General features: G+C 44.4%; 1 protein-coding gene across 1 annotated transcript in view; it reads right to left on the reverse strand.

Annotated features, from left to right (window-relative positions):
- FAM193A (family with sequence similarity 193 member A) overlaps positions 1-11,751 on the reverse strand; it is a gene marked incomplete at both ends in the record, with an annotated part of 70,930 nt that extends 59,179 nt beyond the window's left edge. Inside the window, one exon of the mRNA XM_079534850.1 lies at positions 11,482-11,751. Within this exon, the coding sequence (XP_079390976.1) occupies positions 11,482-11,751 (270 nt within the window). The remainder of the gene's footprint in view (positions 1-11,481) is intronic.
- Between the last annotated feature and the right edge of the window lie 2,418 nt (positions 11,752-14,169).

The raw sequence follows: 14,169 nt of genomic DNA on the forward strand, positions 1-14,169 counted from the left end.
TCAGGAAACAGTTTAATAGACAAAAATCAAGATCTGGATAGAAGTGCTGTGAATTTCCAAATAGATATATGCACGAGAGTTAGCAAGGTCAGACTTGGAAAAAAGCTATATGTCCCATTGTAGCATTAGCCTATGTGACACATGACATAATCCTTCCACCTAATACTACTCCAGAAAGTCTTAGATGGAGAACTGCAACTCATTCTGAGCACAGTTCTTCAAGGCAGACACGGACAGCATGGAGAAACACTACAAGAGAACAAATATGACATCCATGCAATATTACCTGTCATGAAGGGTTGTAGGAAGCAGGGACACCCAGCTTACTGCAGGGAGGAACAGTCAGTTCTCAAACAGAACAAGCAATTAAGTAGTTGAATTGCAGCAAGGAGAGTCAGATCATACAGCAGAAAACTAACAGTAAAACATTTCAGGACGAAAATAAGCTGCATGGTGAGGTTGTGGTGTCTCCATCAATAAGGTCATTGTGAGAGCAGACAGCTGACAAGTGTAACCAATGCTGCCTCCATTGGCCAGGAGAGGGAGAAATGATTGAGATAAGAGAGAATGAAACTCAAAATTAAGATCTTACAGCACAGATAGATTCTGGAACATTACATTCAGGCCTGGTATGAAACGGCAAGATAGTTTTTAAAGTGCAGAAGGAACCAAAAGCCTATAAAGCAGCCTGAGCTCCCACTGAGAGTTACTGGGAGTCTAATAAGCTTGGATTATGAAAAAGGAACTTGAAGGGAAGTCGCAATATACAAATACCTCACAAGAACAAAACATCAGATTCTGAAGGACTCCTTAAAAAGAAAGCCTCCAAGACCCACACCCACGAACCACTGCACCTCCCAACTATTCAGCAACAGTATCTTTATTACCGAGTGACACGGAAGACAAGCATTTGGGTAAGATTGTAGCAAAGCATTTTCAGAGAAAGCAGCTACTCCGGACCAGCAGCAGGGCTGCCTATTTAGCTGCCATGAAGTTCAAACGGTAAAGCGTGGACATGGAACAGTTACAAGTAATAGTGTAAAATGAAAATAAATTAAATAAATGAAAATATAGGCCCAGAATAACTTGAAACATCTACAAAAGATTAATCCCATTCCTTTTCATTGTAAAACATGTGCCAATCAGGTTTAAAGAAATGCAACAGACATAGTATTCAAAATATGCACCATTAAGGCCATGATTTCGCCCATAACTCTCAAAACCAGTCAGTACATTGGGTGGCCAGCAACAGCCCTTCCTAAAACATTAGATATCAATTAATATTTAACTTCATTACAATGCAGCGTTCCTCAGTACAAAGTTCCTGCCTCTCCTACTTAAGGTTTCAAAATTCAAGCTAGGAGAGAAAAGTGTATAAGAATGGTAGCTTCCAGGATAGAAATAAATTACCTTTTTACATTGAAAATGTAGGTTGTTGTGGTTCTGTTTGTTCGAAGTAATGTGTACCTATACATCACGAAAGCTTTAGTTTGTCCACTCCTCCTCCTGCATTTCAGCCTCTCAGCCAGCACAGCACTAACAGAAAGCCCCATCAGCCTCAGCCCACTGCTCTGAGCTGCCTCAAATCACAGCACATACCGGTACAATTCCCCACAGAGCCTGTGACAAGGAGCACAGAATCACAGTCAGTGGAGAAGAATCATGGGAATAGCCAGGAAAAAGAAGCAAAGATGCAGTACAGATGATCACACGGATGAAGTTCCTTCTGACAGCACAGAAGCTTCCCATCTTTGGCTGAGTGACAAAAAAAAAAAAAATAAAAAAGCCACCACAAAATTCATCTGATATCTGTACCAACGAAGATTCTGTTCTCAACTATGTACTTTCTACAGTCACACACATAAGTTATGGCCAATCAAGTGGTGAAAAACTTCCAGTCAACCTCAGCTAAACCACTAACCTGCCATCTGTTGTGGTAGCGGCTTATTGAAGATAAGCAGCCTGGAAGCATTACTGCAATTAAGAAATCTTTTGGTCATTAACTCCACACCAATTAAACAGTAAAGGCTGGCAAAATTGTACTGCGGCTCTGATCTGCTTTTTCAGGCACACTCGCACTCCCAAATGACCGACTTCACTACGCAACTCAGTGTTAAAAGAAAATGTCTTCAAACATTTACTTAGGACTATGAGCAGCCTTCACACTCAAATATATACATGTTCTCCTAACGCAAAAATTTTACATGCACACAAACACTGGTTCACAACTACACACTGAGAGCAACATCATCAATCCACGTTCAAGAATGCCATATTTAAAGAGCTGAGATACCTACATGCACACATATGAGCACGCAGGCAGTCTCACTCATGCATCTGGCCGTGAAAGCCTCTGGGCTCACATCAGCATTAGGATTATCCAAATGCATACTTTGTGGAACACTCCCTACAACAAGTGTGAAGCAGCCAACTAATGGGTGCTTCTGTGATAAGGTTATAGAACTTGAAAGAGGTTCCCTAACTTTTTGTCAGTCACATCCGAACCAAAGTTTGCTATGGTAACTCCATTCATTCCAAGTATTTCTAAAATTACTGTTAGTTTGCTGCAACTAGGCCAAAGGGAGAAATAATAATAATAATAAAAAAAAACAGCTACCACATAATACTAAAAAATAGCTGAGAACGTTTGTGTACAACTCAGCCTTAGCACCATCCTCATAGCCTTGAAAGAGTTCTGCCCTGAGAGCTACTGCTACCATTCCTGTATGCAGGAAGAAAAAGCAAAACTACTTTAGTCCCAAAATACAGAAGAAAGCAGAAAGTTTGCAATGACCGCAGACAGCACACCAACACCAACGGCACCAACACGCAGCTGTGTGCACTGCTTCTCTTTGAAAGAAGCATCAAAGACAAGAAGCGGGTGGCAGCGTGCGTTCAAGTCTGGCACCTCTGCTTAAAGCTGCTTCTTTTGTTTGTGAGGAGCTGCCACTGTCAGCCTGACAGTACAAAGCTTCAGGCAGAACAGGAGTCAAGGTAAAGCCTCACAGCACTCTGAAAAACATTACACGTACATTACTTTTAATGCACTCTCCAAATTCCAGTGCTACAAACAAGGTATGTTTTAATTAAAAAAGAAAAGCATATTTTGAAGACTCGCGGCTTGCATTAATGGACTTCCTCCATAACTGGGATACAACGGGCTGCCTTCTTTGTGTCACTTTACAATGTCAATATAATTAAGTTTTGGTCATGTCCTTCGTAGGTTTTGAGTGTTTGTCATTAGGGATACATTTAAAAAAACCTTATTAGTCAAGTTCAACAGAAGTGGGTTACATAAAGTTGTGCCCAACTGATGTTTGAGAGTCCTTCCTTCCTCGACTCATTCATGTATCTCAAAAGGCTTTCTTTTCTTTTCATGTAACATCAATAATGTTTGCTCTTTTAGAGTTCTTTCTCCTCATCCAAACGAACTTTTCTCCCACGGCACACAGGAGAAAAAGAAATAGCATTTTAGTCTTATTCTTTCCTTCCTCATTCAACCACAAAACAGACTTGTACTTCCTTTAACTTACCAGACCTGTAATTGCCACCATTTCTTCTGACAGATGGGGATAAGCAGTATGCCAACAAAACCCAACACCAATCCCTAAGATGGGAATATTCTGCCATACACAAATTGCATCAAGATGCTGTTTCTGGGTCTTGGTCAGAACTTGGTCTCTTTGATATGTACCCAGGTTCACAACACCTAAACAGTTGTTAGTGGTGGTAATGGCAGTACAAGAAGATCATTTAGGGCTATTCCACACCAGCTAGACAGCCATGCTATTGCAAACCTGTGCCAAGTCCACCTGAGAGACAGATGAACCTACCACAAATCCAGACCATTTCTTACCTCGAGTGGCCAATTTTACATGAAAGCCACCTCACGAAATGGATGCTCCTAACACAATGTGCCATATCTGTTTTTGTCCCCAAGAGCTGAGTATTATTAACTAAATGGGATTCCCACCACTGCCAGCATCTTAAGGCTTCCATAGAGGAACACGCCTACTACTCCATCCTTTAGTCTCCAATACTCTGCTTGGGGAATAATTTCAGTGGTTACCTATTGTGCAGATTTCCAAAAAAAGGTGAGTTAGCATACCTTAAGGGGTAGAGGAAAAAGAAAAGTAAACAAAAACATCTCTCAATTATTTCACTGCTGTCCACAGAAGTCTAAGTGCTAAAAGCCCTAGTGCAGACTTAAGCTGGCAGTGTTTACATTCCTAATTAAGAAGCTACACATTCTATGGGTCTGTGGAGCCCTTTACAGACTCACAGGACGAGTATTGTACTTATTTACTATGGGGAATATATCAACTAGTGTTTAGTAAACCAATACCAATCAGCAGAGTTGCATGATTTTATACATTGTATTTAGAAAAGTTACCTTTTCAGCACATGCACAGATCTGGGAAATAAACCAACCACTGTCTCTACACTGTTTGATTCTGCTTTAATTTTTAAGAAGAGAAGCTCTAATTTCCAAAATGAGCAACAACTGACTTACGGGTAAATGCTGACATAACTGACATTGTGCTGCAAGGCATCATTTAACCAACACATTGGATAGCATAGGCATAATTAGCATCTAGAAGAATAAAGATGGGTATCTCAAGATTTAGATCTAGAACAGCAAAGTCCCCTGGGCTGCCAACCAGACACACCTACCCAGCCTGGTACCTTTTCCCTGGAGAAGACAAGCAAGAGCTATTTAGAGCAGCAAACACTGCCCCAACAGCTGATCACATCCTCCATCTGTTCACAGCTCACAGACCAGCGAACTCCTTTCTTACTTCTTAAAAGTGAACAAAGGTTGGTTTTTCGTGGGGTTTTTTTTTCAGTTTTAAAAAACAACCAAGATTAAGATGAGAGTGAGCTCTCAACCCTTCTGAGCTCCAATTCTATTTTATTTTTAATGAGAAAGCCATAACTGAAGAGACAAAGGACCAATACAGGCTCCTACAGAGATTTTCACCCTCTCCAACTCTGGGCACCCAGCTTGTACCAAATTCCCTTAGCACTTTCTATAACAACGAGTGGGGAGAGATGATTCTTCCACAGCATGATTCTGAAGTGCCTCTCTCTCAGGTACTCAAGTGTCCCCTCTTACTATTAGAATGGAGAGAACTATACTTTCCTTAAGTTACATAGCTTGTACAAAAGAAATTAAGTTGATTATATTAGAACACAGCTAAAGCTTGCACTCCAAGGACGTCTCTCTCCAACACTATCACCAAACACAAACAGCTCCAGTTCCACAGCCTCAAACAGCTCAAAAGCAACCCCAGTGATTTGTTCCCCTTTCTAAGGTGGAACAAAGAGACTAAGAGACTAAGCTCTGCACCATTAGAGCAGTTGTACATTCTATACCAAATTATTTGCCCTGAGAAAATATACTTCAGGAGAATTACTATGCTGCTCAGACATAGCTTTCATACTATTTCTGGTTTATTTCCTCACAGGGCTATGAGGTGAAGGTCAATAATGTCACAGGCTGCCTTGAATCTTAACAATATAAAATTAAATAACTCTCATGTCAAAAAAATAATGGTGTATTTATTTTATTGCATCCCCTGACAAGCCTCAATTTTCGCAGTTCCCATAATAATGTTAAGGGCAGCATTATAAATGTCATCTCCCAGCTGTGCTCTTCATTTACAGCACGAGAAACTTGTAGATTAAGTTATTAGCAGAGACAAGGAATTGGACTGCAGTACTCATCTATCCATTTACCTCAAATATTTCTTTATTTTAAATATCCTATGAAGTTTTCACATACAGACTGCCCCTCCTCAAAACAGAGCTGTTCAAAGCTACCTTGGTCACCACTAAAATAAAAAATCACCCCAAGAAAGGAAAGTGTAGGCACAGTTTTCATAACTCAAATAAGAGTTATGAATTGAGTTATGAATTGGCCTCTTTTCCCTACACTGAAGAAGCCCCAACAAGTACAACATCTTCTCTGATTACCAGGATCCATGTACCAGAGCCCTGCCTGGCACACACAAGAAGCCCTGTATATCCTAAGCAATGCAAGATGATTTCCAGTTATTTCTCCTAATAACTTCTTAACAACACAACTGCTGCAAATCTGTATTTCTTAAGGACCACCCTTGCTGAATACACGCCAGGGAGTAAACATTACCCATTTAGGCACCAAGTGCCACCAAAGTGAAATTCCACACACACTCAACAACGCCAGGGAACAGCAATAATCCCTTCCATACAGGAACTGGAGACGAGAAGGGATCTGAGGACTCCCCTCACGATGGGACACCACTACAAAAGGATAAATGCAGTAACAAAAAAAATCCAAGATTAAATACAAAACATGAAACTTCAGGTACTATTTTGGATCAATTAAAAAATGCAAAACTGAACTGAACCCTGAATACCGTCACCAATATGCACCCATTTCAAGAGGAACTTCTCATGCTGGTCAAATTCTGACCTAAATCAACTGGGTTTCACTTACAGTCAAAAAGCAAAAGTTGAGAGGGGAATGGAGTTACTTTTTAAAAAAAAAAAAAAAAAAAACAGTCAAAAGTATTTTTTTAATCTCTCAACCACTTTGTAACCAACGTAGCAACAAAGACAAACCCACTGCCTTCATAACAAAGCCATAGTAGGACACTCCACCAGTACTGATTAGGCACCACTGCCCAGATGCAATTTTTTTGGACACGCTTTCCCCACATTTCATTTCACAGCTCACAACCAATTATTCTCGTTATCAATTGACCATGATACAGCAGGTGCAGAAGGTGGGAGAGAAATGGAGCCATCGGGGATTGGAAATACGTCAAGGTCATGAGCACACGCAGGCTCTCACTTCCCAGGAGCGGCATTACACGATCTGAGCCACCAGCTAATAGGCATGCCTGTGGCCTCACATCTATTAGCAGAAAAATGCCTCAACTGATCATGAGAAGACGCTAAGAAAGAGCTATTAATGTGAATGTTATGCAACCATTAAGCTTGTTTTAAATGAATCTAACTAGAACACTTCAAACTTTTAGTCGCAATAGATTCCCCTTCTAAATTAGCAAGTTAACTCAACCATACCACCTAAAGCCAATCCTAATAGTTTCATCTGCTATCTTGTATCTCCTTTTATTAAGGAGCAAGCAGAGCATAAGCTCTTCAAGGCAGAGATTGCACCTCCATTTAAAATAAAGAAAGACTGAATTGCATTTAGAGGAATAACTGTGCTCCTGGGCTGTCCAAAGACTCTTTTTCTTAAAATAAGTATTTCGAGCTTATAAAAATATCTGCTTTCTTAACCTGAAGTTACAACACCACTTGAACTATCTAATTTACCTGAACCTTAATAAAAATTGATCAAAATACATTTGCCTTTTTTGGGGCTACACAGAAGTACAAAAGCTGGCTATTCAATCAACTTCTGAGCTCTTGACAAAGCTCACTTTTATATACCTTTTCTTTTGAATGTTTGAATCACTGAGGGGGAAAGAGAGAAAAGGGAAAACCTCAAGCAACAAATCAAGCACAGATACCTGTAAAATGCAATCAACTGGAGCACTGAACTACAAAGCTGATGGGCCAACCTGCTCTACAGAGTGGCAACGTACAGTCCGCTATGAATAGAATATCTATTGAAGAAACGATATAAGAAAAGTCCAGCAAAATATGTTATGAAAATTATGACAGCTCTCAAATGTAAGATTTAATCATTGCTACACTTGACAGATATAAACAATATAAACTTTGGGAAAGGAAACAAGAAAATGGTAAAATGGCTTCTGAATTATTTAGCTGAATACAAGGCAGCCAGGGCTGCAGCAGATCCCATCACAGCAGGGCAGCCATGGACAGCAGCCCTTTCAGCCCCACGTGCACCAGCACACCAAGTACAGCCCACCTGCCCACAGCAGTACTTGGGGTTGTGCAGTTGCTGGTTACGATAGCCCAGAGCTCCTTACAGCATGAACAATCCAACCAACATCCAAAAACGTAAAGGAAGAAATTAACAAGACCGAATGCAACGTATTACTGAATTTAAAACAATTCAAAACAGACAGTATAGCCTGTTTCTTTAAATACATCTACGAAATTTCAAAATATCTCACTTTCTGGTTACAAATGACCATCATTGATAGGATACTCGACTCTTCCTAGTGCTGCTGTGATCAGTTCTGTAAGAAGAAACACAACTCTTAGGGAAGCTTTGCACCACACCAGAATAAGTAACTTGGTTTCCAGTTCCAGTTTCATTAGACTCGGCTACAAGTTTCCAATAGTAAGATACTCCCTTACACTGAAACACTGCCATAGCATCTTCCATGTCACTATCACTCTAAAACATTTGCTTGTGCTGTAAAGGGTGAATTCTGACGCTCTTCAGCATGTGCACGGGGCAAGGTAGCTTCCAGTTAGGTTCCATTAGGTGTCACCCAGCGGAAGCTCAGAGCAAAACGTAGCACATACTCTAACACACAATTAAGCCTCCACTCTTAAAAATAATACTCCAAAGATGATGTATGAGAGGCTCAATTGAAATACAACACTTAGCTACAACAGTCTCAGCTAGAACGTCAATTCTGGAATACACACCTCTAGTTTCAACCACATATAAATCCATTTTATAAAAGATACTTAACGTATACTTAATTCTAAACAATTATAGATAGAGAGAGACATAGAACACATTCTGGATCATTTCTTAAACCTCTTCTTTCATTCCATATTTTAGATAACTTTTGGGAGAAGCATTTTATGCAACTTCAATAGAGGAACGTGCCTACAATATCCAGAACGGATGCCCTAAGCTCAGGGAAGTAATGCAAGATGGAACAGAAAAGTACATGAACAACTAGAAAACACTGCAGAAAATGTGAAAATCTCCTTTCCTTTTTTCTTTTTTGATGTTTTATATACATACATACATATATATATGTGTGTGTGTGTGTATATATATATATATATATATATATATTTGCTTATATTTCCAGTTACATGGGCCCAGCAGAGAACTGGCTGCTGGTTTTCTTGCCCACTAACAGGAACCTCACAATGTGCTATGTAAGATGCAAGTAAAGCAAGTCTGGTTACTACTTCACAGCTATTAGAGCGTTGCTTACTTTCCATCCAGCCAAAACAAACATTGCACCTAATTTAGAAGCAATCAGTCATCTAAAATACACAGTTTTCTTTCTTAACTTCATCCAGAAGCAACATATGCCAGTCCTTCGTTCACAGAACGCGCTCTTGTTTTGACCACGTACCCTCAATTAGCAAATTATTAACCATTAAGGATATCACATTTACAAGTAAGTAACAAGTTAATGGTGATTTGAGACTTCACGTCCGAAACAAAACCGTCATTCAACTGTTAAATATTGGCAACTCCTGTGCCTCAACACCACTGGAGAGGTATTGGAAACATCAAGGAAAAAGCCACTGTAACAAGTATGGAGAAAGTAATGCCAACTTTAAAGGTGCATCTCTAAGCACAGGCATTTACCCTTTGGAAACTGAGCACAGGGATTTACCTATCCCCATGATGAACCAATTTTAATGTTTAGTGTTTGATCAAACAAGATCTTTGCAAAGGTTTAGTCTAGCTTAACTAAATGGTTTATTTGACAAATTTCTTAATTCCTCATCTGTCCACCAGCCTCAGGATCACTCCTACCATGCTAACAACAAAAAGACAGAAACATCTGATGAAATCATTTGCACATCTGGGGGGAAAAAAAAATAAAAAATAAAAATAAAAAATCTTAAAAACTAGGACAAAGTGACAAATGTTTTCAAAGTAACGTTGCACATACTTGGAAGAGAACAAACAATGCATTGGTAAAAGTAATAGACAAAAGTACTTTTCCAGAAATATAATGCTGAAATACTGCATTTAATTTGGGAAGTACAACTTATACTTTTCAATCAAAAACCCCTGAAGACTAAGAAATCTTATTAAGAACCACCTAGTCCAAAATGAAGAAGAAACATGAAGTAGAAAATCTAGAAGTGCTGCCGCCTTTTAAGGCAAATTTCAGCACAAGATCTGATGGAGTACAATTAGTTGCCAACCAAAGTCCTGGTGATGGAGTACAATTAGTTGCCAACCAAAGTCCTGGACTGCATCTTAACCACAAGACGCAAAGAGATCAAAACATCAGGGATAGTGGAGTCTTCGCCATTTGAATCACATCCATGTGCTGCTCTGCTCATCACTTCACTGCTTGTTTCCTTTGCCGTTATCATGTTTATTCCAGTGATACCCAGGGACCTGTGCCAGGAAGAACTTGCATTCTAAGCCATCAAGCAATAAGATACATCTCCTGGCAAGAGGTTTTACCAAAATACTGTTCTGTGACAATTTGCATAGTTACAAAGAAGTTCCACATCTCTTCATCACTCACAATGATATTCTGAATAAGTCATATAAGTGGTACTGTCCCAAACAGAAATGACACTTGAAATAAGCAACAGATTAGAACACACGGATGGTTCCTCTGAACCTCTGCAAGCCCCGGGTAACTAAAATATGATGGCACAAAAAGACAAGCTTTAAAGAAGAAAAAAAAATAGCCAGCTACAATTGCCAAATTGCTTAATGATCCAGCAAAATAGGTGGGAAAAATTACATAGAAAGTTAAAAAAAAAAAAAAAAAAAAAAAAGGAAAAAAAAAAAAAAAAGCATTAGTTACATGGTGGCATTTCAACCACCCCAAAGCACAAAAGCCATTTCTTCTGTTTCCCCCCCACGTGTACAAGTTCACGAGAGTGAGAGAGGAAGCGGAGCAGGCTGCGTGACACACATGGCCGGCTGAAGATGCTGTCAGCAGGAAATCCTTTTGTCAGTATAATACCTCAATGCAACCTTTGTGTGGGCAACATAAAAACCTGAGGTAACCTTTATAAGGGAAAGGCACATCAACTTATTTACTCTTTCATCACTCGAGCCATCGGACACCTTTCTAAAGGTTTAATCCTCGAGCAATTTCCCGGGGGGAAAAAAAAGAACCAATTATACCCCACACTCTGCTCCTACTAAGTGTCACCATCTTACGGAATAACGGACCAAATCTACACGATTTCGAGGCCCCAGCCCGACCCCCAAGGTAGCCCGACGCCCAACCGAGCAGCCCACCGCCAACAGGGCTCAGCTCCGCTCTCCCTGCCGCCTCCTGCACGATTTCCGCTCCCCCGAGGCGCGTCCCTTCAGCTCCTCTGTCAAGGTGGGGCACGAGGCGCGGACCCCGCAGCCGGGGGCTCTCGGCAGGGCGCCGCGCCGCCCTTCCCCCACAAAGGCTGAGCGGCCGGGGCCTCTCCCATCCCCACAGCCCCCGGGGGCCTCTCCCGGTTCCCCCCGCCCCCGGGCCGGCGAAGAGAGGGCGGATGACACGGCGAGCCCCCCTCCGTCCTTCCCTTCCTTTCCCTTCCCTCCCCCCAGCCCTCATCGCACCCGGGGGCCGTGCTGACGTCCCGGCGGCCAGAGCCTCGCCTCACCTCGCCGTGTCCCGCTGCCGCCCCGCCGCCGCCGCCCAGAGCTCCGCTGCCGGCGGCCGGGGCCGTCAGCAGGCCGCCCACCGCGCTGGAGGAGCCGGCCGCCGCCTGGCTCGCAGCCCTCAGAGGGACCGCTCCCGCCGCGGCCCCGGCCTTGCCCAGGCCTCCGGCGCCACCTCCGCCGCTGGGTCCCGGCCCGCCGCTGCTGCCGAGGCCGCCGCCCCGCTTGTTCTTCCGGCGCTTGGCTCCGCGCTTGGCGTCGGCCGGACTCATCGCGCCTGACACCCGGGCGGGGAGGAGGGAGCGGGGGGGAGGAGGAGAAGGAGGAGGGGAAGGGGCGCGGGGCCGCGGCGAGCTCCCGGGTGCGGAGGGGGCGGGCGGGGCCGGGGCACGGGGCACCCCGGGCGCCGAGGAGCGGAGCGCACCGACTGTCACCGGCAACGAGGACTCCCTCGGCCCCAGCGCCGCTGACCAGAGTTACCGTCCAATATGGCGGACACAAGGGGAAAGTGATCCCCCCTTACGTCGGGGGGCTCCCCCTCGCGCTGACGGGAACCCGCCCCGCGGGGCGCGCCGGGAAGCGTAGTTCTCTCGCGCCCCGCCGCCGCGCCGCGCGTGGGTCGAGGGACTACGACTCCCGGCGTGCATCGCGGGACCCCGCCGGGCGCGGCCGTAGACGTCACCCGCCGCCGCGAGGCCGCCTGGGAGCGGTAGTCCCGCCCGCCGCCGTTAGCCCCGCCGGCCGACGTTGCCACCCCGGTCAAGGGACTACACCGCCGCCCAGCAGCCGGCGAGCGCCACGTGACGCGCGCCCCCGCGTCTTAAAGGGGCCGCAGCGGCCGGGCGCTCCCGCAGAGGCTGAGGCGCGATGGGCCGCCTTCCGCCGAGGCGAGCCGGGCGGAGGCCTTGGGCTAATGCAGGGAATGGCGGCCGCCTCATAAGCATCGCGGAGCCGGGTTTAAGCGGCACCACCGGCCGGCTCCTCTTAATAAAGAGCTGTGTGGGAGCCACGTTTCATCCTCCCTGGGTGCAGGCTGTGGGAGGCACCAAGCCCCAGTGGGGAAGGCTTAAAATGGAGGTTACGCACGGTGGGCTGCACGCAGAGGGCCCTGCTCCTCACAGGTGGGGAGGTGAGCAGGCTGCCAGCAGGGCTTGGCCAACCCAACCCAACCCACCATAGGGACTCACACAGATCATTGAGTCCAACTCCCGGCTCCACACAAAGAATCAGAGACAATGTCCAAACACTCCTTCAACACCACTGCCACAAACTGCACGCACAGCCACCTGGATTTGCCATAGCCATTTCTCTCTGTGGATTGCAAACCTCCATCCGGAGTGGCGGTCAGCATCATTTCCTGAGATTGTTTTCCCTTTGTGGCACAACGTGGTGCTGCATGGACAGACCGGAAAAGGTGAAATGCTCCAGCACTCTGCTCTGATGCGATTTGGTGGTGTGACGTAACATTATAGACATGTTTAGGCACTAGAGTGTTGTTCTTCCCTTCACTGCAAGCAGGCAGCACAGCTGGGCAACCAAAAGACACAAAGGGTGTAAAACGTCTAAAAGGTCACAGAAACGATGTCTCAGGACTTTGGGAAGAAAAACAGAAGAAAGCTCTGATTCCAACATGTTCTGCTGAGACACTGGCAGCTCCAGAGATAGCTTCCATCTGTGCTGAAGCTGTTCCAGGCTGTTTGCCCTGATGCACATGAAGGAGCTTTGCAGGTATACACAAGCATCAGCAAAACCAGGAGAACATGTTTGTTCCTGGTGTGGTCTGGTAAATGGCAAGTTTTGGAGGAGCAGGACTCCTCCAAATATCCTTGAAGGGAGCATATAAACAGGAAAGGGAACAGCTGTTTACGAGAGTTGATAGTGATAGGACAAGAGGGAATGGTCTTAAACTGAGACAGGGGAGGTTTAGGTTAGATATTAGGAGGAAGTTCTTCACATAGAGAAGACTGGAACAGGTTACCCAAGGAGGCTGTGGATGCCCTGAACCTGAAAGCATTCAAGGCCAGGCTGGATGTGACTCTGGGCAGCCTGGTCTGGTGGTTGGTGACCCTGCATGTAGCAGGGGGGTTGAAACTGGAACAGGCTGCCCAGGGAGGTGGTGGAGTCTCCTTCTCTGGAGATGTTCAAGACCCGCCTGGATGCCTACTTGTGTGACCTGGTGTAGGGAACCTGCTTTGGCAGGGGGGTTGGACTCGATGATCTCTGGAGGTCCCTTCCAACCCCTACAATTCTGTGATTCTGTGATCATTGTGGTCCTTTTCAACCCAGGCCATTCTGTGATTCTATGATTCATAAACACACAGTGCTGTATGAGCAGCAAATTGCAGGATGACCAACCATAGGGTCATGCAATGCTCGCACAGTTGTGTGCAGCCTTTTGCAATGAATAAATAAATTCTAGGCCCTGTAGTATGAACTCAAATTTGATTTCTTAACATCTCAATACACAGAATTATTCTTAGGGTGCATGTCTTTGGTTTGAAATGTTGACATGTCTTATTTCAGACCTATACACAGCCAGCTTTTTCTTCCTTTTAGAATTATATTTTCATATGGTCTCAGCTGTCAGTGTCTCTATCCCCTATGTTACAGATAAAAAGCATTGTTATGAGAAACTATTATTGTTAAATCGCTCAACTGCGCAGCAGCTAAGTCAGCTCAGTCTGTCACCA

This window comes from Tetrao urogallus (genome assembly GCF_951394365.1).
Source record: "Tetrao urogallus genome assembly, chromosome: 4".
NCBI classification, from domain to species: Eukaryota; Metazoa; Chordata; class Aves; order Galliformes; family Phasianidae; genus Tetrao; species Tetrao urogallus.